Raw genomic sequence first — 24,772 nt, forward strand, 5'->3', positions numbered from 1 at the left:
ATGGAGGTCGGGAGGCGGCGATGTTTGCCCGGATTCAAACCCTGTCACGGGCTGGGCCCAGAACTTCTCGTTCACTTGGCCTCTTCGGGAGGTAGCTCATACCTGTGATCTCAGTGCTTTGGGAGGCCAACATAAAATGATGGCTTGAGGTTACGAGTTTGAGACCAGCCTGGGCAATATAGCAACATCTTGTATCTACCCCTACCCCCGCCCCGCCAGCAAAAAAAAAAAAAAAAAAAAAAAAAAAAAAGCAAGGCATCGTGGTGTACACCTGTAGTCCTAGACACTGGGAGGTGTCTTGACACGAAGTCAAGAGATCGAGACCATCCTGGCCAACATAGTGAAACCCCGTCTCTACTAAAAATACAAAAATTAGCTGGGCGTGGTGGCGCGTGCCTGTAATCCCAACTACTCGGGAGGCTGAGGCAGGAGAATCGCTTGAACCCAAGAGGCAGAGGTTACAGTGAGCCAAGATCGCGCCGCTACACTCTAGCCTGGCGACACAGCAAGACTCCATTCAAAAAAAAAAATTGGGGCCGGGCGCGGTGGCTCACGCCTGTCATCCCAGCACTTTGGGAGGCCGAGGTGGGTGGATCACGAGGTCGAGAGATCGAGACCATCCTGGTCAACATGGTGAAACCCCGTCTCTACTAAAAATACAAAAAATTAGCTGGGCATGGTGGTGCGTGCCTGTCATCCCAGCTACTCAGGAGGCTGAGGCAGGAGAATTGCCTGAACCCAGGAGGCGGAGGTTGCCGTGAGCCGAGATCGCGCCATTGCACTCCAGCCTGGGTAACAAGAGTGAAACCCCGTCTCAAAAAAAAAAAAAAAAAAATTGGGGCCAAGGACATAAACAGACATTGCTCAAAAGAAGACATACATGTGGCCAACAAGCATATGCGAAAAAGAGAAATTAAAGATTTAATCTTTAAGAGAAATTGAAATCACAATGAGATGCCATCTCACATCAGTCAGAATGGCTGTTTTAAAGTAAAAAAGTAACATATATTGGCAAGGTTGTGGAGAAAAAAGAATGCTTATACAGTGGTGCTGGGAAAGTAAATTAGTGCAGCTATTGTGGAAAGCAGTTTGGAGGTTTCTCAAATAACTTAAAACAGACCTTCCATTTGACCGAGCAATCCCATTACTAGGTGTGTACCCAAAGGAATATAAATCGTTCTCCAAAAAGACACATGCACCTGTATGTTCACTGCAGCACTATTCACAATAGCAAAGACTTGAATCAACCTAGATGCCCATCGACAGTGAAATGAATAAAGAAAATGTGGTACATATACACCACAGATGACTGTGCAACATAAAAAACATCCCGTTCTTTGCAGCTACATGGATGCAGCTGGAGGCCGTTATCTGAAATGAATTAGTGCAGGAACAGAAAACCAAATACTGCATCTTCTCACTTTTAAGTGGGAGGTAAACACTGAGAAAACATAGATACAAAGATGGGAAAAATAGCCACCAGGGCCTACTTAAGTGGGGAGAGTGGGAGAAGGGTAATGGGGAAAAAAAACCAACTTCCCATTGGGTACTATGCTCACTACCTGGGAGACAAAATCAATTGTACATCAACTCCCCAGTGACACACAATTTATCTGTGTAACAAGCCTGCACATGTACCCCCTGAGCTTAAAATAAAAGTTGAAAATAAACCCCCAGAACAAGGGGGGGAAAAGGTGAACAATGAGAAACTCTCTATTATGTATAATGTACACTATTTGGGTGACAGTCACACTAAAAGCCCAGACTTCACCAGTACATAATATATCCCTATAACAAAACTGCATTTGTATCCCCTACATCTAAAATAAAAAGTTTACTGACAGACAAAAAATAATCACATACCATATGATTACATTTATATAAAACTTTAGAAAATGCTGACTAATGTATAGTGTCATTAAGCATATCAGTGGTCACATGGGGATAAATGGAGGATGATAAAAGGAGATTAGGAAGGCATGAGGAAACTTTGGACATGTGTATCTGTGTCAAAATTTATCAAATTATACAATTTCAATTTGTCTATTGTATACCAATGATATGTCATTAATGTGTTAAGAAAAAAATGTTTCCACATAAAAATCTGAATCAATCAACTCTGTTGATTCTTTTTTTTTTTTTTTTTCTTTTCTTTTCTTTTTTTTTTTTTTTTTGAGACGGAGTTTCGCTCTTGTTGCCCAGGCTGGAGTGCAATGGCGCGATCTCGGCTCACCGCAACCTCCGCCTCCTGGGTTCAGGCAATTCTCCTGCCTCAGCCTCCTGAGTAGCTGGGATTACAGGCACGCGCCACCATGCCCAGCTAATTTTTTGTATTTTTCGTAGAGACGGGGTTTCACCATGTTGACCAGGATGGTCTCTATCTCTTGACCTCGTGATCCACCCGCCTCGGCCTCCCAAAGTGCTGGGATTACAGGCTTGAGCCACCGCGCCCGGCAGATTATATTCAATAAATATTCAACCCTCTTCCTCTTCCTATATCTTGAGTCGGCCCTGCTTCAGTGGCAGCAAAAACTAGAAAGCAATGAAGGCCATCACTCCCTAAATGCTGGCTGGGTTACAAAAGATGCACCATGGACTACAACCTCTCTTTTGTCAGTCTTGGGGTTCCTGCCTGTGCAGTGATGATCAAAATATCAACAGCCCAAGGAAGTACAGGAATTCACAAACCTTCAGATTGTTTGCTCTCACACTGGCCTCAGTCACAGAAGAAAAGGAGCTCAGCAGGTCCTGAGAATTTCTGTCCAGTCATCACAGAGTCATAGTTACATTAAATTTGTGTATCCCCTTTATTTTTATTTTATTTTATTTTTATTTTTTCTTATTTATTGCATTTTAGGTTTTGGGGTACATGTGATGAACATGCAAGATTGTTGCATAGGTACACACTTGGCAGTGTGGTTTGCTGCCTTCCGTCCCCTCACCTGTATCTGTCATTTCTCCCCATGCTATCTCTTCCCACCTCCCCACCCCCCGCCCCTCCCCCATTTCCCCCCAACGGACCCCAGTGTGTAGTGCTCCCCTCCCTGTGTCGATGTGTTCTCATTGTTCAACACCCACCTATGAGTGAGAACATGCGGTGTTTGATTTTCTGCTCTTGTGTCAGTTTGCTGAGAATGATGGTTTCCAGGTTCATCCATGTCCCTACAAAGGACGTGAACTCATCGTTTTTGATGGCTGCGTAATATTCCATGGTGTATATGTACCACATTTTCCCTATCCAGTCTATCATCGTTGGGCATTTGGGTGGGTTCCAGGTCTTTGCTATTGTATACAGTGCTGCAATGAACATTAAAAATATGGAACGCTTCACGAATTTGCGTGTCATCCTTGCGCAGGGGCCATGCTAATCTTCTCTGTATCGTTCCAATTTTAGTATATGTGCTGCCGAAGCGAGCACTTATTTTATTTTATTTTATTTTATTTTTTGTGAGACGGAGTTTCGCTCTCGTTACCCAGGCTGGAGTGCAATGGCGCGATCTCGGCTCACCGCAACCTCCGCCTCCTGGGTTCAGGCAATTCTCCTGCCTCAGCCTCCTGAGTAGCTGGGATTACAGGCACGCGCCACCACGCCCAGCTAATTTTTTGTATTTTTAGTAGAGACGGGGTTTCACCATGTTGACCAGGATGGTCTCGATCTCTCGACCTCGTGGTCCACCCGCCTCGGCCTCTCAAAGTGCTGGAATTACAGGCGTGAGCCACCGCGCCCGGCCGTGTATCCCCTTTAGAGGCCACACATAACTTCCAGTTTCCCAGTCTCCACCACTCCCGATTATCCAGTGTTTCTGTACGTACTATTTCTGTATCAGTTTCCTACTTAGCCCCTAGGCCTTACATGCCTACCAGATTTTAGACTCCAGGGACAATATCCTCTGCATAGAGGTTATAGGAGACAGCCACCCCTCAACAGAATTGAGTGAATATGACACATCCTCTGGGAAAAAGGGACTCAACTCGTGCTACTTCTAGAAGCGCTGGAGGTTGTCACAACTACTCCCTCATCAGGGTGAGCTTAGGGCTCATAGAGATCCTGATATCCAGGTCACAGTTCCCTACAGTTTTTCCTAGAGATTTTGGGCAGCTTTGCAAAACAGGCCAAACTAGACTAAGAGCTACTCTCTACCATCCTGCTGTCCACTCTGAGGCACATAAAGTTGGTGGTCCCTGCTAGCAAAGCCCTTCTTTTCTCAACCAGTCCCACACTATGAACAGAACAGATTGAAGGGTTAAACCCTATGGCATTTATCTCTGCACAAATGAGAACATCATGAGGTGGGCACATCTCAGGTTGGTGGATTGGGAAGCTGGTTGGACAAATCCGTCTCAGCTACCATAGGAGGTCAACACTGTTTATTAAGGACGGGGACTTCTGGAAATCCACAGCAGGCCTCAGCTCAGATCTTTTGGGCAGCAGCTGGGTCATATCCACACTGAAATGATTAAGGGGAAAGAGATGAGGAACCCATTTGTTTCTGATCACTTATACAGTCGTAGGTAATCTCTACAGTATGAACGCACAGATGTCTGAGGTTCAAATTCTTGCTTAGAGCTCCCTCTCAAAGGTTATTCTCAGAGATTTTCTCTTATGATCATGCTGTGTTAAACAATGAGCACATTCCATGAACTCTAAGTCTTCACTCCAGTGTAAACTTTCTGATGCCTAATGAGGTTAGGCCTTCACTGTATGCTTTTTTTTTTTTTTTTTTTTTTTTTTTTTTTTTTTTTTTTGAGACGGAGTTTCGCTCTTGTTACCCAGGCTGGAGTGCAATGGCGCGATCTCGGCTCACCGCAACCTCCGCCTCCTGGGTTCAGGCAATTCTCCTGCCTCAGCCTCCTGAGTAGCTGGGATTACAGGCATGCGCCACCATGCCCAGCTAATTTTTTGTATTTTTAGTAGAGACGGGGTTTCACCATGTTGACCAGGATGGTCTCGATCTCTTGACCTCGTGATCCACCCGCCTCGGCCTCCCAAAGTGCTGGGATTACAGGCTTGAGTCACCGCGCTCAGCTGTATGCTTTCTTATATCTGCTACAAAAGGTCTTTTTACAAAAGGACTTTGCCAAGCAAGATAGGAGCTTCTGCTTCCCACATTTCCTGAACACATAAGGTCTTGTTCCATTGTGAATTTTCTGTTATAAGGTAGTCCATTAGTCCATTCTCGTACTGCTATAAAAACATATCTGAGTCTGGGTAATTTATAAAGGAAAGAGGTTTAATTGACTTACAGTTCCACATGGCTAGGGAGGCCTCAGGAAACTTAAAATCATGGCAGAAGGCAAGAGAGAAGTAAAGACACATCTTACATGGAGGCAGATGAGAGAGAGCAAAGGAGCGAACAGGAAAGAGCCCCTTATAAAACCATCAGATTGAGGGCTGGCCATAGCAGCTCATGCCTGTAATCCCAACATTTTGGGAGGCTGAGGTGGGCAGATCACTTGAGGTCAGGAGTTTGAGACCAGCCTGGCTGACATGATGAAACCCCGTCTTTACTAAAAATACAAAAATTAGCTGAGCATGGTGGCGCACACCTGTAGTCCCAGCTACTTGGGAGGCTGAGGCAGGAGAATCACTTGAACCTGGGAAGTGGAGGTTGCAGTGAGCCAAGATCATGCCACTGCACTCCAGCCTGGGCAACAGAGTGAGACTCCGTCTCAAAACAAACAACCCCATTAGATCTCATGAGAACTCAGTATCACAAGAACAGCATGGGGGATACTGCCCCCATGATCTAATGACCACCCAACAGGTCCCGTCCTGGTCGCTTGGAATTATGGGGATTACAATTCAAAATGAGATTTGGGTGGGGACACAAAGCCTAACTATATCAGGTAGGAACTGCGGCTTTAGAATTTCCTGCATTTACCGCAGAGAAGACATTTTTCCAGCGTGGACTTCCTGGTACTCAACAAATGTGTCTTTATAAAGAACTTGCCACATGATCTGTACTCATAAGGCATTCTCCACCATGAATTCTCTGGAGCTAAACAAGATGAGATCTAATGATAGAGGGTTTCTCACATTCTGCACTCTTAAAGCCTTGATCCCGTATGAACTCTTTGGTATATATGGACGTTAGAGCTGGAGCCAAAGAATTTCCCATAATTACTACACTCATAAGGCACAGCTTTGCTGTGAATTCTCTTGTGTGACTGTAGAATAGTAGCTGTTATTAAAGGTATGCCAGCATTGACTGCACTCATAAGGCTTTACTCCAGCATGGATTTTCTGATGCTGAAAAAGTATGTCTTTGCAGAAAAGGGCTTTCCCACAATTGCTGTACTTGCAATCCCTTTGTCCAGTGTGAAAAGCTTCCCCTCTCATTGCTTCTGTGTGGCTCTTCCCCATTGAAAGGGACCTGATGCTGCAAGAGTTCAGAGCTGATCAAGAAGTTTTTCCCACCCTCCTTGCAAGCAAAGACCTTCTGTGACATGTGGGTAAGCATCTAACCAGTTCACGGCACAATTCATTAATTTGTTCACCAGATTTATAATTTATTATGTCTCCTATGCATTGTACACTGTAACTCCATTATTCCAGCAACTCAAAACCCCATCCAAACACCAGGTTCATCTCACTGTTACAATCTCTAGGGTGTGTTGTCCTTTGCATCAGATTCAAATACTGTTCCTATAGCACAGAAATACCATAAACACAATATAAATTGTCTCCATTCACATCCAATATACAGGAGATCAGGGACACAGTGGAATGACATGGTCAAATTGCTGAAGAAATAACCATCAACCTAGATTTCTATCCACAATGGTATTTTTCAGGAAGAGCATAAAATAAGATTATATCTGGTCAAAAATTGTAAATTTAGTAGATAAGTAACCCTAAAAGTTATCCTTAAGGCCAAAGGAAAGTGATTACATCTGAAAGGTCTGCAGTGGTAGAAGGAATGAGAATCCAAGAGATAGATGCATTTGCAGATCAATACAATTACTCGTTATCTCTATACAACATGAACAGTATCTCCTAATTCAGCAGAATAGAAATGCTATACTCCAATACAAACACTCAATAACATCCTTTGATGTGTTCGAGAAAAGGGTAAAGGTATTAACAATTCTATGATAGGTTAGAGATGTGTTATATTTCTTATCTTAGACTAATGAATGAGTATATACATTTCAAACTAAAAGAAAATTAAGAATATTAATAATCTATACATATTTTTAAAGGAAAGCATAAAAAACAGCCCAGAAGAAAACCACAAAATAAGATGCACTTAAAACCAAATATATTAGCTATCACATGAATTGAATACCGAATGCTTGAATAATTTTTAATGGATTAAAATAATCCAGTAATAGTTCATAAATTATGCATCTAAGATATGTCACAGAAATATATGAAATAGAAATATGAAAAATGTATACTTTTAGTTACTAAACACAAACACACAAAGATATGTATTTGCATCTGACAAGTAGAAATAAGGAAGAAAACACCAGGAAAACATACTTTACAGTTTATACACTTTTTAAAATTTTAGTTATTACTTTTTATAAACATGAGGGTTTCACTATGTTGCCCAGGCTGGTCTCAGACTCATGGTCTCTGGCAATCCTCCTGCATAAGACTTCCAAAGTGCTGGGATTAGAGGTATGAGCCACTGCACCTGACCTGTATACAATTTTTAAAATCAATTCAAATTACATTAAAAAATTTAGCATAATGAGAATAAAGAATTAAATATACAGACAAGCCAGGATATTTTAATGTTAACTATCTCAGTAATGATTTCAAGAAGGCAGGTATAACAGTGGTGACATTCTATTAGATTCATACACCATAATGGACAAATCTGGACTGATACATAAAGAACAGCAGACAACAGTTGCACAATGTTTTCTTTTAGCACAAACTGAATGAAAAAAAAAAAAAAGAGGCAATAGTACCAGAAAAAAATTCCTCTTTAACTTTCATAGACTAAAACAGAAAATACAATCAATGTAGAGAACAAAAGATTCCTTGAACTCCTGGCCTCAAGTGATCCTCCTGCCTCAGTCTCCCAAAATGTTGCAATTACAGGTGAAAGCCACCATGCCCAGCCTAGATACTTGATTTTTAAAAAATATGCTTGAAATTCAAATGACAAAATACTAAGTAACCCATGCACAAAGGAAACAAAAATTGAAGAATATTTTATTTGTAAAATAATGACAATACCAATTTCATAGGACTTTTATAAGTAGTGTAATAGGCAGTATTCCAACAAACCAGGAACAGTACATAGGGTCTGCCCTTAGAGCACGGACTTGGGCTAATTACCTGATTTCTCTGCACCTAGCATTGTCATCATTACATTGAAGGGGTCCCTATGGTCCCTTAAAGTGCTCAAGCTCATTATTCTTCACACAATTTTGTTGTTTTTAAATTACCATAGGATATTCAACCTGAAGTTTTGCTTTACAATGTGCCCATAATGTCATCTCTACATGTTCTCATGAGAGGCAGTTCATGAATTCTAAAGCAGCATCATTTAATGTGTTATTAACGAGAGAATTAGAAAGGTATATCAATTTCAAACATCTTTAAGAATAACAATATATCCAATTAATACAAAAAACATCTCTATAGCATTATTTCATTAATATCAATTTTTTAATCAGCCAAAAATATAAGGCTACTATTACTGATACACATTTAAGGTGTTGAACTATGAATAAAGTAAAATGAATATGGCAAAATTCTGCATCCTCTAAAGTGTAGGATGGAATTGGCAATCTGGCAGGCTCATGCCAAGCATGCTGATTTTGTTGTATTATATAATCAGGGGATGGGGTTGAGTGTATTAGTTTATTACATTTATCATTTTCCCCATTTTTCATTCATATGTAATAAGATTAAGTAGACAAATCTTAAGTAATAGCCTGAAGACTGTCTACATGTGTTTCCCATGTAATTCCTAGTAATGCAGAGAGAACATTCCCAGTAGCTTCTCAGGCACAAATTTGCCTTCTCTCAGTTAATACTACATAAATGTGACCATTATTTTGTCTTTATCATGTATGATGTTCAGTTATAAACTTAAAAACATAATTCGATAGTATTTGCTACTGTTTATCTGGTATGTCATTGCCACTCAGTTTCTTTGGGAATGAGGCTATATATTTGTTATGATTATTAATAAATCTATTTCAATGACTGCTGTGAAACCCAGGCTGAGTTAACAGTGATGAGCTCTGGCCAGGCACAGTGGCTCATGCCTATAATCCAACACTTTGGAATGCTGAGGCAGGCTATCACTTGAGCCAAGGAGTTTATGACCAGGCTGGGCCACACAGGGAGACCTCGTCTCTACAAGAAATTTAAAAATTAGCCACCATGGTGGCATGCGTCTGTGGTCTCAGCTACTAGGGAGGTCGAGGCAAGATGACTGTTTAGGCAGGGAGGACAAGGCTAAGTGAGGATTGCAGCACTGCACTGTAGCCTGGGTGACAGGGCAAGACCCCATCAAAAAAAAAAAAAAAAAAAAGAAGAAGAAAAGAAAAAGAAAAAAAAGCTCAAGCATGTCAGTTCAAAAAACTTTTTTTTTAAGGTGATGAGTTCTGGAGGTAACTACACCAACTCTAGATTTTCTGATTACAGTCACTACCTTTTCTCTCAATCTCAGCTGGAAATCCAGAAACACGAGGCCTCAATCCTGACCTGTCATTCCTTGCCAATGCCAAAGCCAACTATGTAGGAAACTTTTTCAGAGAAGAAAACTTTGTCTTTGCAGAAGGTAAACTCTCCACTTTGCTCTATGAGGCAGAGAGCAACCTCAAACCACAAACAGGTTGGGACCTGAACAGGCCTGAACTCAAGTATTCTTTCCTGGGAAATTCACCCATCTTGTTGGGTAAAAGCAGCAGTTTTAATCAGTATGTTTTCTTCCACTTAATTAGTTTCACAATTTACTTAAACATCTTACAAATAACTGTAAATCGAACTATTTACAGTTGTTCTTGTAAAGGTGCTTTAAATCTTTGTATACTTGATTTGCAGTAGCTTTAAAAAAAAAAGAAAAAAACCTTTGTATACACATATTTTGTTATTTATTTGTTTACATGTATTTTGGTGTAAGAAAGCGCTCAATCTTAATGAGTATGCCCCAATATGACTTGTTTGGTTATAAAATATAAGTATGTTTAAAATTAATATGAAAACCTTACGTAATACCATATATAAACATTAACTCAAACAGATGTCAAAGTTTTGCAACACTGAGTTACACCAAATCTAATTAGATAGACAGGATGGGAGGCCAAGGTGGGAGGATCACTTGAGTTCAGGAGATCAAGATCAGCCTGGGCAATACAGTGAGACCCCATTATCTATAAAACAGCAACAACAAAAATAGGATACCAAAGAACACAAACAACCAAAATGTTCGGATTACATCAAAATTAAAAACTACTCTTCAGGATACACTGCTAAGATAATAAAAAGAACCCAAATACAGATAAATGGTTCGCAAAACATGTATCTGACAAATAACTAGCATTCAGAATATTAAAAGATAAAATGAATTCTTAAAATTTAATGGTAAGAAGAAAAAACAATTTAAAATGGGACAAAAGATTTGGAAAGACAGGGCAGTGTGCAGTTGCTCACACCTGTAATCCCAGTACTTTGGGAGGCTGAAGCGGGCCGATCACTTGAGGTCAGGAGTTTCGAGACCAGCCTGGCCAATATGGTGAAACCCATGTCTACTAAAAATACAAAAAATTAGCTGGGCTTGGTGGCAGGTGCCTGTAATGCCAGCTACTCAGAAGGCTGAGGCACAAGAACCACTTGAACTCAGGAGGCGGAGGTTGCAGTGAGCGGAGAGCATGCCATTGTACTCCAGCCTGGGCAACAAGAGAGAAACTCCATCTAAACAAAACAAAACAAAACAAAACAAGATTTGGACAGATCACTAAAGATATATGAAGAATGAACACATGAAAAATACTCAGTATCAGTAGATATTTCAGCAACACAATTTAAATCCACAATGAGACACGTCTATCACCTGTTAAATTGAAAAAATTAAAGTGTAACAAACCAGTTGTTGACAAAGATGCAGAACTGGAGCTCCACAAAATACTGGTGAGAAATCAACATGGTACAGCCATTTTAGAAAACAAGTTGGCAGTCTCCTATACAGGTAAATATACACATATCATGTGACGCAGCAATTCTACTCCTAGTGATTTACAGAATACAAGTGAAAATGTTTCCAACCAAATATCTGTAGCAAGAGAGTGACTTCAGCAAGAAGGCGGCTTAGCAGTCCCTAGACGTAGTCCCTCAGCAGTCCCTTCTCCCCACCCCGACACAGCCAGAATAACAAGTAACTGTTTTAATGCAAATAACTAAAGGAAAGCACCAGGAAAGGTCAAAGGAATAACATAAACTCTGGTGAGCATAGAAACTCAGAGGGCAGAGTAGAGAATGAAAGAAAACACCTGGCCTCCACGACCCAATCCCCCCGTGAGGATCAACGGAAAACCAGAAGGAACTTCTCCCTATGTGGAAAAAGGGAGCGGTGGCATGCTGGCAGCATCCATCACCACCATGGACACCTACAGTCCTCACCACTGGGGTCTCCTGCAGCCCTCACAGGCCCTAAGTTCAGCTGAGGGACCCGCCTGGAGTCCACACAGCTATGCTCCTGAGGAAGGAGCTGACACTATCCTGCCCCCTGTGGCCTACACAGCCACTGTGCTGTCTACCCTCAAACTGCTGGAGTCTGTCTGGTTCCATGGGTGAGTACCCACGGCACCCCTTCATCCCTGAAGATAAGCCACCACCAACCACCCCCACCTGGTGGCCCAGCATCTATAAGCAGTGTTTCCACCTTCCCACGTGGGGCCATGCAGTGGCAGAGCGGCACCACCGACCCCTCAAGTCCCTATTCTAGGCTGCGTCCTGTCACCTTAGACTAGAGCTGAAGCTGTGCACTCCCTCCTGGGAAAACAACGCTTTGGCAGATGTGCAACACCCGCCTCTCACCACCTACCTCTCAGTCTGCGTCTCCCCAAGCTGCCTCTTTACAGGGACCTGAGCTGAAGCTGCACACTGCCGCCTGAGGAAAGGCTGCCTTGGCGTGGCTCCTCCATCGACCCCTCCCAGTGGCTGCTGCATCCTGCCCCTCGAGGCCAGAGCTGAAGCAGCACCTTGCCTCCTGGGAAAACAGTACTTTAGCCATCGAGAGCAGGCATACCTCCCCAGTGCCTAAGCTGACGCAGCACCCTGCCTGCCAGGTCGCGGTGTCTTGGCCATCCCAAGCAAACACACAGCCCAGTACCTAATCTGAAGCAGCTTCCAGCATCCCAGAAAAATGGTGCCTGGGCCAAGCTGAGGAGTCACACACCCTAGACCTGAGCCGAAGAGGCACATAGCCTCCTGGAGATGCAGTGCCTTGCCCCAACTGAGTAGCTATGCATTCCTGGGCTGAGCTGACATGGTACCTCACATTCCAGGGAGACAAAGCAGGCCATGAGATGAGACACGCCACACTACAGGCCAAACAACTTTAGTACTCACTTTAGGGAGCTAGCTGGATAATCAGCTGCCCAGGGGCTAGCCTAGCCTCGTAAATTATGACCTGCTGAGACAGCTCTCTTCCTGGGGAGTTGACTCATCAGCAGGCTGCTTCCTATTGCCCACATAAAAGCTGTGCTATGCCAGAAACCCGAGTTGCCAATGAGCCTGAATGGCTCAGGTTACCAAACCGCAGCTGTATCCTGCTTCCTTGGCCCAAAACTCCAGAGCACCATTTATTCCCCAGAGCTGGGCCTGTGCTGTACCCTGCCACCCAGAAACAAAATTAAAGCTACAATCTGGCCCTTCAGGCCTAAGCTGCTAGGGGGTCTATAAGAGTCACAGATCCTGGCTCTGTGGTAAACCTACCTCCAATTCTACCACACGGAGCAAATCTCCAGCTCAAAACCCAGGTGCCACAATAGGTTCATCAGATGCTGAGCCTAGAACCCTCAGACCCACAGCTGCCCTGAGCACCTGCACCTGGAACCCAGAGTCACTGTATCTGCCTATAGGCCATATGACACTTGACAACAACTAGTATCTTCATGGCTAAGTAATTTCATTGTGGGGCAAATGAAAATAGGACTCCAAAAAGCCCCTGCCATTAACAACCTATGTCACCACTGCTACAAACTTTTATAACCTAGGACACTAAGGCAAACAGTTACTGCCAACATTAAATACTGTTGATAAAGGTGAACAAAGACTATGCCATTTCATCTATCTGGAAACAGTCAATACACCCTTCTCAGCTAGGACACTAAGGACCAACTGCAGGTGAAAGCCTCTATGAAAGTGACTGTAGAAAACTGGGAAGAGGCCATTGTTTCACCAGATGCACAGACATCAACGCAGGAACAAAAGAAACATGAAAAAGCAAGGAAATATGTTACCATGAAAGGAACACAATAACTTTCCAGTAACAAACTATAATGAAAAGAAAATTACCAACTACAAAAAAAGGAATTCAAAATAATGGTCTTTTAAAAACTCAATAAATTGGGAGGCCGAGGCAGGCAGATCACGAGGTCAAGAGATCGAGACCATCCTGGCCAACATGGTGAAACTGTCTCTACTAAAAAATACAAAAATTAGTTGGGCATGGTGGTGCATGACTGTAGTCCCAGCTACTCGGGAAGCTGAGACAGACTGCTTGAACCCAGGAGGCGGAGGCTACAGTGAGCAGAGATCGCGCCATTGCACTCCAGCCTGGCACCTGGCAACAGAACAAGACTCTGTCTCAAAAAAAAAAAAAAAAAAAAAAAAAAAAAAGCCTCAATAGTCTGCTCAGATGTACTTTACACAGTAAGAAAACAAAACAAAACAAAACCAAAAAGAACTCAACAGGGCTGGGTGCAGTGGCTCATGCCTGTAATCCTAGCACTTTGGGAGGCCAAGGTGGGAGGGTCACTTGAGGTCAGGAGTTCAAGACCAGCCTGATTAACATGGTGAAACCACTAAAAATACAAAAATTAACTGGGTGTGGTAACGCACACCTGAAGTCCCAGCTACTCGGGAGGCTGAGGCAGGAGAACTCCAGACTAGGTGACAGTGACAATCCTTCTCGGGAAAAAAAAAAAAAAAAAAGGGAAAAAAAAATAAAAGAGAATACAGAAGGATAATTCAGTAAAATCAGAGAAATAACTCATAACATGAATGAGAAATTTAAGAAAGAAATATTTTAAAATCACCAAACAGGAATCCTGCAGCTGAAGAATTTAATGAATAAAATATAAGGTACAACTGAGAGGATCAATAGCAGACTTAAGCAAAAGAAAGATTGTTTGTTTGGAAGTACCCAGTCGGAGAAGAATAAATAAGAATGACAAGGAGTGAAGAAAGCCTACAGGACTTACTAGATAACATCAAGGGAAAAACTTTCATATTATCAGAGTTCCAGAAGGCAAAGAGATGACAAAAGGCATAGAAAATATACTTAATAGGCCGGTTGTGGTGGCTAACACCTGTAATCCCAGCACTTTGGGAGGCTGAGGCAGGTGAATCACCTAAGGTCAGGAGTTTGAGACTAGCCTGGGCAACATGTTGAAACTCCATCTCTACCAAAATTACAAAAAATTAGCCAGGCATGGTGGTGGGTGCCCGTAATCCCAGCTACTCGGGAGGCTGAGGCAGGAGAATCACTTGAAGCCAAGAGGCAGAGGGTGTAGTGAGTCAAGATCGCAAAATTGCACTCCAGCCTGGGCAACAAGAGCAAAACTCCGTCTCAAAAAAAAAAAAAAAAAAAAAAAAAAAAAAAAAAAAAAAAAAAGAAAAGAAAAGAAAAAAAAATTTAATAAAAATTTTTAATAAAAGAAAATGGGCTGGGTGCAGTGGCTCACACCTGTAACCCCAGCACTTTGGGAGGCCAAAGCAGGTGGATCCCGAGGTCAGGAGTTCGAGACCAGTTTGGCCAACATAGTGAAACCCTGTCTCTATTAAAAATACAAAAAATTAGCTGGGTGTGGTGGTGTGCACCTGTAATCCCAGTTACTCAGGAGGCTGAGGCAGGAAAATCATGTGAACCCAGGAGGCGGAGGTTGCAGTGAGCCGAGACTGCGCCATTGCACTCCAGCCTGGGTGACAGTGTGAGACTCTGTCTCAAAAAAAATAAAATAAAATAAAAAAATAAATAAAATAAAAAGACAAAATAAAATAAATTTAATGAAATTATAGCTGCTAAGGAGATCATAGCAAGATGAAAAATAAACTATTAGAAAAGTGAGCCGGGCGCGGTGGCTCAAGCCTGTAATCCCAGCACTTTGGGAGGCTGAGGCGGGTGGATCACGAGGTCAAGAGATCGAGACCATCCCGGTCAACATAGTGAAACCCCGTCTCAACTAAAAATACAAAAAATTAGCTGGGCATGGTGGCACGTGCCTGTAATCCCAGCCACGCAGGAGGCTGAGGCAGGAGAATTGCCTGAACCCAGGAGGCAGAGGTTGCGGTGAGCCGAGATCGAGCCATTGCACTCCAGCCTGGGTAACAGGAGCGAAACTCCGTCTCAAAAAAAAAAAAGAAAAGTGAAAAAGACAACAAAATAATAGCTGAAACTTCTCAAGCCTTTTGAGAGACACGGACATTCAGATCCAGGAAGCTCACAGAACCCCAAAAAAGTCATCTCCAAGGCACATTATATTTTAACTGACAAAAGTCAAAGACAAAGACAGGAATCTAAAAGCACCTCTAGAAAAGCATCAAGTCACATATAAGGGAATCTTCATTAGACTAACAGCAGAAACCCTCACAGACCAGCAAAAAAATGGGATGATATATCCAAAATCCTGAAACAAAAAATATTGGTCAAAAATACTACACATAGCAAATCAATCCATCAGAAATCAGGTAGAAATAGCCAGGTGTGGTGGCTCACACCTGTAATCCCAGTACTTTGGGATCCTGAAGCAGGCAAATTACTTTAGTTCAGGAGTTCAAGAGCAGCCTGGCCTACAAGGTGAAACCTCGTCTCTAAAAAAATAACCAGGCATGATGGCATGCGCCTATAATCCCATCTGCTCCAGAGGCTGAGACAGGAGAATCGCTTGAACATGGGAGGTGGAGGTTGCAGTGAGCCAAGATCATGCCACTGCACTCCAGCTGGGGCAACAGAGCAAGATGCCATTTAACAAAAAAAAAAAAAAAAAAAAAAAAAAAAAAAAAAAAAAGAGAGAGAGAGAAATTAGAAATATAGTGTGTCTCAGGCAAGCAAAAATTAAGGGACTTTATCACCACTCTATCAGCCTTTCAAAAAATGATCAAGCGAATGCTATATCTGGAAATAAAAAGACAATAATTATCATTATGTAACCACATAAAACTATAAGACTCACTGGTAGAGCAGACACACAAAGAAAAAAGAGAAAAAATCAAATCTTATCATGACAGAAAAACAAAACGCAATGATAAATAATAAGAGATGAAGAAAAGAACACAGGACATACAAAGCATTCTGAAAACAACACAATAAAAGGCGTGAATCTTCCACCTAAAAATAAAAACCTTGAGGTAAACAGATTAAATTCCTATCTTAAAAGATATATGCTAAATGGATATTTTAAATGATCCAACTATATGCTACCTACAAGAAACTCACTTTACCCCTAAAGACACAAATATGGCCAGACACAGTGGCTCACGCCTGTAATCCCAGCACTCTGGGAGGCCAAGGTGAGTCAATCACCTGAGGCCAGGAGTTCAAGACCAGCTTGGCCAACATAGTGAAACCCTGTCTCTACTAAAAATATAAAAATCAGCCAGGCATGGTGGTGCATGCCTGTAGTCCAGGCTACTCGGGAGGCTGAGGCAGGAGAATTGCTTAAATCCGGGAGGTGGAGGTTGCAGTGTGCCAAGATAGCACCACTGCACTCCAGCCTGGGCAACAGAGCAAGACTCTGTCTTAAAAAAAAAAAAAAAAAAAAAAAAAAAAAGACACAAATAGACTGAAAGTGAAGGAACAGAATATATTCCATGCAAATGGAAACCAAAGGCAACAGGAATAGCTACACATTTTTTCTTTTTTTTTTTTTTTTTAACCATAATCCTGACTACATAAGGAGTAGCTATACTTAGAATAGATAAGAGACTTTGTATCAAAAACAGTAGGGATGAAATCAGAAAGAGGATACAAAAATTGTAAATATATATGCACCCAATATCACAGCACCCAGATATGTAAGGCAAATATTATTAGATCTAAAGGGAAAGACAGACTCATTACAATAATACTTGGGGACTTCAACACCCCACTTTCAGCAATGGACAAATCATATACACAGAAAATCAACAAAGAAACATTGAGTTTAAACTGACTTTAGACCAAATGGACTTAAAAGACACTGACAGTTCTTTTCATCCAACGGCTACAGAACACCCATTTTTTTCATAAGCACATGCAATATTTTCAAGGAGAGATCGCATGGTAAGCCACAAAACAAATCACAAAAATTAAAAGAATTAAAATCACATCAAGTACCTTTCTAACCACAATGAAATAAAACTAGAAATCAGTAACAAGAGGAACTTTTAAAACAGTACAAATAAATGGAAATTAAGTAACATGATTCTGAATGACCAATGAGTAAATGAAGAAATTAAGAAAAACAATTAATGTCTTAAAATGAATGAAAATAAAAACTCAACATGTAAAAATGTATGGGATGCAGCAAGAGGAGTTTTAAGATAAAAGTATATAGCAATAAACACCCATATCAAAAACAAGGAAGATCTGGCTGGATGTGGTGGCTCACACCTGAAACTCCAGTGCTCTGGGAGGCCAAGGCAGAAGGATGACTTAACGCCGGGAGTTCAAGACCAGCCTGGGTAATACAGCAAGACACTATCTCTAAAAAAAAAAAAAAAAAAAAAAAAAATAGCTGGTCATGGTAGTGCATGCCTGTAGTCCTAGCTATTCTGGAGGCAGAGGTGAGAGAATTGCTTGAGCCCAGGAGTTCAAAACTGAGGTGTGAGGATCACTTGAGCCCAGAAGTTTGAATTGATTGTGCTACTACACTCCAGCTTAGGCAACAGAGTAAGACCCTGTCTCTTAAAAAAAGAAAAAAAAAATCTAACAATGCTTCTTAAGGAACTAGAAAAGAACAAACCAAACCCAAAATTACAAGGAAAGAAATAACAAAGATCAGAACAGAAATAAATAAAACTGAGACTTAAAAAAATTCAAAGGATCAATGAAATGAAAAGTTGGTTTTTTGAAGATGATAAACCATTCAACTAACCAAGAGATAAAACCCACATAAAATCAAATACACACAAAAATAGTTATTAGAGACTATTATATACAACTACAAATCAAAAAATTGGAAAACCTACAGAAGACAAATTCCTGGACACATACAACCCATCAGGATTGAACCAAGAAGAAAGAGAAAACTTGAACTGACCAATTCTGAGTAACAAGATTGAATCAGTAATAAAAAGTCACCCATCAAAGGAAAGTCTATGATGATGGCTTCACTGCTGAATGCTATCAAATGTTTTAGAAAAATTAAATATGAATTCTTCTCAAACTTTCCCAGAATGAAGAGGAGGGAATTATTCTAAACTCATTCCACAAGCCAGCATTACCACGATACAAGCACCAGACAAGGATGCACACATGCAAAAGAAAACTACAGGCCAATCTTCCTGATGAACATAAATATAAAGATCCTCAACAAAATACTAGCCAACCAAATCAAAAAATACATCAAAAAGATTGTTTACCATGACCAAGTGAATTTGATTCCAGGGATGCAAGAATGGTTCAACATATACAAAACAAAAAACATGATACATCAACAGAATGAAGAACAAAAATGATGTGATCCTCTCCATAGATGGAGAAAAAGCCTCTGGTAACATTCAATATCCCTTCATGATGAAAACTCTTAACAAATTATACATATTAATAGAAAGAATGTACCTCAACGTAATAAAGGTAATAAATAACAAACCCACAGCTAATATCATGCCTAATGGGAAAGAGCTGAAAGCTTTCTCTCTACAATCTGAAACAAACAAAGGTGTGAAAGTGGGTATACTTTTTTGAAACAAAGTAGAGGAAGTCTGAGATAGAGGAATCAGGCAAGAGAAATAAATAAAGGGCATGCAAATAAGAAAGGATAAAGTCAAATTATCCCTGTATGCACATGACAGGATCAGAAAACCCTAAACTCCAAAAGTAGCACCAAAAAACTCTTAGGACTGATAAACAAATTCACTGAAGTTACAGGATATAAAATCAACATGCAAAAATCAGTAGCACTTCTATACACCAACAATGAATTAGCTGAAAAAGAAATTAAGAAAGCAATCCCATTTACAATATTTCACCAAAAATAAAACACTAAGAATACAAGGAAACTATATAATACTGATGAAGTAAATCAAAGAGGGCACACATAAAAATGGAAAAACATCCCATGATCATGGATTTTAATAGTTAATATTATAAACACGAACATACTTTCCTTATTTAAAAAAATGAACATACTACCTCAAATGAACTACGGATTCCATGTACTCTCTAACAAAATACCAATAATATTTTTCACAGAAATAGAAATAGTAATCCTAAAATTCATATAACATCACAAAAGATACTGAATATCCACAGCAATCCTGAGCAAAAATAAAAAAATGGGAGGTGTCACACTAACCAACCTTGAAATATACTACAAAGCCATGGTAACCGAAACTGCATGGTAAGGGAAATTTTAAGAAACCACACAGACCAATGGAACAAAACAGAAAGCCCAGAATAAATCCCATTTACAGCCAACTGATTTCTAATAAAGGCACAAAGAACACTCATTGGGAGTAGGATAGTCTCTTCAATAAATGGTGCTGGGACACTGGATATTCATATGCATATGCAGAAGAATGAAACTAGACTCTTATCTCTCACCATATGCAAAAATCAACTCAAAACACCAGGTATGCTGGCTCATACCAGTAATCCCAGCTACTCAGAAGGCTGAGTTTACAGGCTCACTTGAGTCCAGGAGTTCAGGACCAACATGGTGAGATCATGTCTCTAAAAAATAATTAAAAAGCAAAAACAAAAATTGGGAATGTATTTTTAGGGCAATTTGAATCTATGCTCGTGGGATAAATAATCAACTCAAAATGGTTTAAAAACTTAAATGTAAGAGCAAAAACTATGAAACTACTAGACGAGAACGGAAAATGCTTCAGGATACTGGTCTGGGCAAAGATTTTATAAAGACCTAAAAATCAAGGTAACAAAAGCACAGTTAAACAAAGGGATTATATTAAACTAAAAAACTTCTGCACAGCAAAGGAAACAACAGAATGAAAACGAGCAGAGTGGGATAAAATATTCGCAAACTATTCATCTGAAAGGGATTAATATCCAGAATACACAAGGAACTCAATAGTAATTTTTAAAAATCTGATTTTAAAATGGGCAAGGAAGGTGAATAGATATCCCTCAAAAGGAGACATACAAATGGCCAAGTATATGAAAAAATACTCAACATAGCTAATCAGGGAAATAAAAATCAAAACCACAATGAGATATAACTGTTACCAAAGATAAAAAATTAAAAATGCTGCTGACAACATGGAAAAGGGGGAACTCTTATATATGGCTGGCAGGAATGTTAATTAGTATAGCCACATGGAAAACAGTATGGATGTTCCTCAAGAAACTAAAACTACAGCCAGGCACAGTGTTATGCACCTGTAGTCCCAGCTACCCAGGAGGCTGATGTGGAGGACTGCTTGAGCCCAGGAGTCTGAGACCAGCCTGAGCAATACAGTAAGACCCCATTTTAAAAAATTAAACAAAAGTTAAAAAATACAACTATCATATGATCCAGTGGTAATGATCTATACCACTACTGGGCATATGTCCAAGAAAAAAAAATCCGTATGTCAAAGGTCTACACTCCTATGTTTATTGAAACACTATTCATAATAGCTAAGAAATTAATCTAAATGTCCATTAACAGATGAATGAAGAAAGAAAACATGGCATATATACACAGTGGAATACTACTCAGCCATAAAAAATAAACCTGTCATTCACAGCAACATGAATGAGCTTTAAAGACATTAAGTTAGGCACAGAAAGAGAAATACTAAATGTTTCTACTTATATGGAAGCATAAAAAGTTGAGTAGAATGGTGGTTACCAGAGGCTAGGAAGGATAGCAGGGAGGCAGATAGAGATTGGTTAACAAATATAAGATTACAGCAAGTCAAATTCCATCTGAATAAGTTCTAGTGTTCTGTGGCACTATGGGATGAGTACAATTGGCAACAGTCAGTTTATATTTTCAAATACCTAGAAGAGCAGATTGTGAATGTTTCTAAACACAAAGAAATGATAAATGCTTGAGGAGATGGATATGCTAATAACCCTGATTTGATCTTTACTCTTTGCACACATGTATTGAAATATCATGTTGAACTCTACATTACATGTCAATTAACAATAATAAACAAAAAGAATACCAAAAGAGAAATTCCAATATATTCTCATAAAACATATTATGATGACTGGACTAAATCTATGGTGACCACTACCTGCATATACACATGCAGGTTTACCTGCTGAAATTCCAGTCACTTTATAGTCAGCCTTCACACAATCTTCTGTAAGATTGAAAATGAGATTCCTTCTCTGTGTTTATTTTGAGTTTATCATAATCCTTAGCTTAATTTAGCTACACGTTCGATTTCATTTTTAGTTCCAAATTGACCTCTAAAAAACTGCTGAGGTGAACTCTGAACTCTTTACTCTCTCCAAAGGAGTAAAGAAGCTGAGAAACCACAATCAGAGGGAACAATCAGGACCCCCCCACCGCAGGATTACATTATATACAAACAACTACAATTTCATCTCCATCCCACAGAAAAATGAAGAAAAAGAAAGTTGATACAGATCAAGAAAACAGTATGTGTACTGGATGGTTAAAGACACATGGATAAACATTTTTTTAAAAAACATCAAAGCATCTTAAGTATGCAGTAAAATGTGCCCATTCATTGTACATCCTTATCTCCTTAAATGTAAAAGTATTTCATAACTCGAGCCTCCATCTTTCTCATAAAGATATATGCTTCTGCTCCTCAAGATTGGAAACAATGCTGTGGAACAAAGTAGGCTTTCACAAAATGTTTTCAAACAAACCATCTGTCTAACTGTCCTGACGCTGGACAGCAGTGAATGTATACACAGGGAAAATAAAGGGGATGAGGCCCTTTTGTTTCTGAAACATTTCCCTCTCCCAAATAAAATAAGGAGGGGATGACAAATTGCCATGGGCCTGTCAGGGAAGTCTGAAAGAAGCTGTGCTTCCATTTCTTTCTCTTCCCTATGTCTCCTCCTCCTTTGTTTGAGTGTCCCTGAGATAACATTTCACTGTAAACTAACAAGAAAGATGTGGCTGAAGGTTTTCTTAAGTGCACAATAACCATTGGGTCTCTCTCATGGGTGAATTATCAAGTGTAGAATAAGACTCTTGATTGTGTCAATTTCTAACATAATTGTTTAGGTGACAAATGATCATCTAAAACAGGTTTTCCCACAGAGATGATGCTTATTGAGTTTCTCTTCACTATGAATGACCAGATGGTAAGACGTTTCCTCTCACCACAGATTTTCTTCAGTGGTTATATTAAAACCTCTTTCCCTAACAGGAATTCTTGGATGTTGACTGAAGTGTGTGTAAAAAGTCTTCCCACATCTGTTACAATGGTAGGGTTTCTTCCAGCATGAATCCATTGATGTCAAGTGAGGAGGAATGAGCGGCCATCGAAGGCGTTTCCACATCCACTGCACTCACTGGGCTACTCTCAGTGTGGATCATGGACTGTTGAATGAGATCTGTGCTCTGGCAAGAAACGTTCCCACTCTGGATGTGATCATGGGACTTCTCTGCAGTGTGAATCCGCTGGTGCCTTGTGAGGGGTGACCTGCGGTTGAAGGCCTTCCCACACTCCACACACTCATAGGGCTTCTCTCCAGTGTGGATGCTGAAGTGTCGAATGAGGTTTGTGGTCCGACAAAACGCTTTCCCACATTGGATGCATACATAGGGCTTCTCTCCAGTATGAATCCACTGGTGCCTTGTGAGCCCTGACATGCGGGTAAAAGCCTTTCCACACTGTAAACACTCGTAGGGCTTCTCTCCAGTGTGGATGTTGAAGTGTCGAATGAGGTCTTTTCGAATGCTAAAGGCTTTCCCACATTCTTTGCACTGAAAAGGTTTTTCTCCAGTGTGGGCTCTTTCATGCAAGACATAGGTGGAATAGTGAGTGAAAGCCTTTCCACATTGACTGCACACAAAGGGCTTCTCCCCAGTGTGAATCCGCTCGTGCTGCTTGAGGTGTGACCTGCAATTGAAGGCCTTCCCACACTCAAGGCACTTAAAGGGCTTCTCCCCGGTATGGATAAAGAAGTGTTGAAGGAGGGCTGTACTCTCATAAAAGCCTTTTCCACATTCACTGCATGTGAAGGGTCTTTTCTCATAGTGGCTTTTGTTATGTAAGACAAAATTAGAGCGGTAGGTAAAGGCCTTTCCACATTCATTGCACACAAAAGGTTTCTCTCCACTGTGAACCCGCTGGTGCCGTGTAAGGTGTGACCCGCGGTTGAAGGTCCTTCCGCAATCACTGCACACAAAAGGCTTATCTCCATTGTGAGTCCGCTGGTGTCGTGTGAGGTGTGACCTGCGGTTGAAGTCTTTCCCACACTCCATGCATTTATAGGGCTTCTCCCCAGTATGGATGATGTGATGCTGAAGGAGGTGTTTGGTCTTCCCGAAGGCTTTCCCACATTCTGGGCAATCGTAGGGCTTCACCTGAGTGTGAATCTGCTCATGCTGAACAAGGAAGCAATTCTGATTAAACACTTCCTCAAATTTATAGGAATTTTCCCCTTCATGAATCAAGGAATCTGTAACTGGTCCATATGACTCAAATCCATAGAGAGCATCTACTGGTGAGACTTGTTTCTGTAGAATCATTGAACACGTACCATCAGCTGTCGCCAAACCTTCATGTTCAAGGCTCATTTCCCCGTGGAGGTTCTCACTCTGTGGGTCTGTCCCTGGTCTCCAGAAGTCTTCCTGCATTTCAGATGGCCCATCCTGATCCATGGCCTGCCCCCACTGGGAGTATCCTGGGACTCCCTGTGCCAGCTGTTCCTGGAGTGAGACTTCCTCAGGCAAGGCCGAGTGAGAAGTGATAGGCTCTAAGGTCTCAGGTTTTGTGCTATCACCTGAAGGGAATACAATACACAAAAGAGCATATTAAGATAGTATAGAAGAAATAAAACCACCATTTCGATGAGAAAAGTAAGATGAAAATAGTGATGATTTGAAAATAGCTATGATTTGGCCGGGCGCAGCGGATCATGTCCGTAATCCCAGCACTTTGAGAGGCCAAGGCGAGCAGATCATGAGGTCAAGAAATCAAGACCATCCTGGCTAACAGGGTGAAATCCCATCTCTACTAAAAGTACAAAAAATTAGCCAGGCATGGTAGCATGCATCTGTAGTCCCAGCTACTCAGGAGGTTGAGGCAGGAGAATTGCATAAACCTGGGAGGTGGAGGTTGCAGTGAGCTGAGACTGCACCACTGTACTCCAGCCTGGGCAACGGAGTGAGACGCCTTTTAAAATAAAATAAAAAAATAAAATAGGGGTTGTGGTGGCTCATGCCACTTGTCCTGGCACTTGAGGAGCCAAGGCTATGTGTTCAAGGCCAA

General features: G+C 41.0%; 1 protein-coding gene and 1 non-coding gene across 3 annotated transcripts in view; both read right to left on the reverse strand.

Moving 5' to 3' along the window:
• Window positions 1-3,311: 3,311 nt before the first annotated feature.
• LOC120362945 (U6 spliceosomal RNA) lies at window positions 3,312-3,418 on the reverse strand. The gene has a single exon (XR_005578727.1). It is a non-coding gene; the product is annotated as a U6 spliceosomal RNA (small nuclear RNA).
• Window positions 3,419-6,485: 3,067 nt separating this feature from the next.
• ZNF460 (zinc finger protein 460) overlaps window positions 6,486-24,772 on the reverse strand; it is a 29,168-nt gene continuing 10,881 nt past the window's right edge. For both annotated transcript variants that reach the window (XM_039466290.2, XM_003944019.4), the window contains exon 3: window positions 6,486-24,284. In XM_039466290.2, the coding sequence (XP_039322224.2) occupies window positions 22,753-24,284 (1,532 nt within the window). In that variant the 3' untranslated portion in view covers window positions 6,486-22,752. The remainder of the gene's footprint in view (window positions 24,285-24,772) is intronic.

This window comes from Saimiri boliviensis, chromosome 14 (genome assembly GCF_048565385.1).
Source record: "Saimiri boliviensis isolate mSaiBol1 chromosome 14, mSaiBol1.pri, whole genome shotgun sequence".
Lineage (NCBI taxonomy): Eukaryota > Metazoa > Chordata > Mammalia > Primates > Cebidae > Saimiri > Saimiri boliviensis.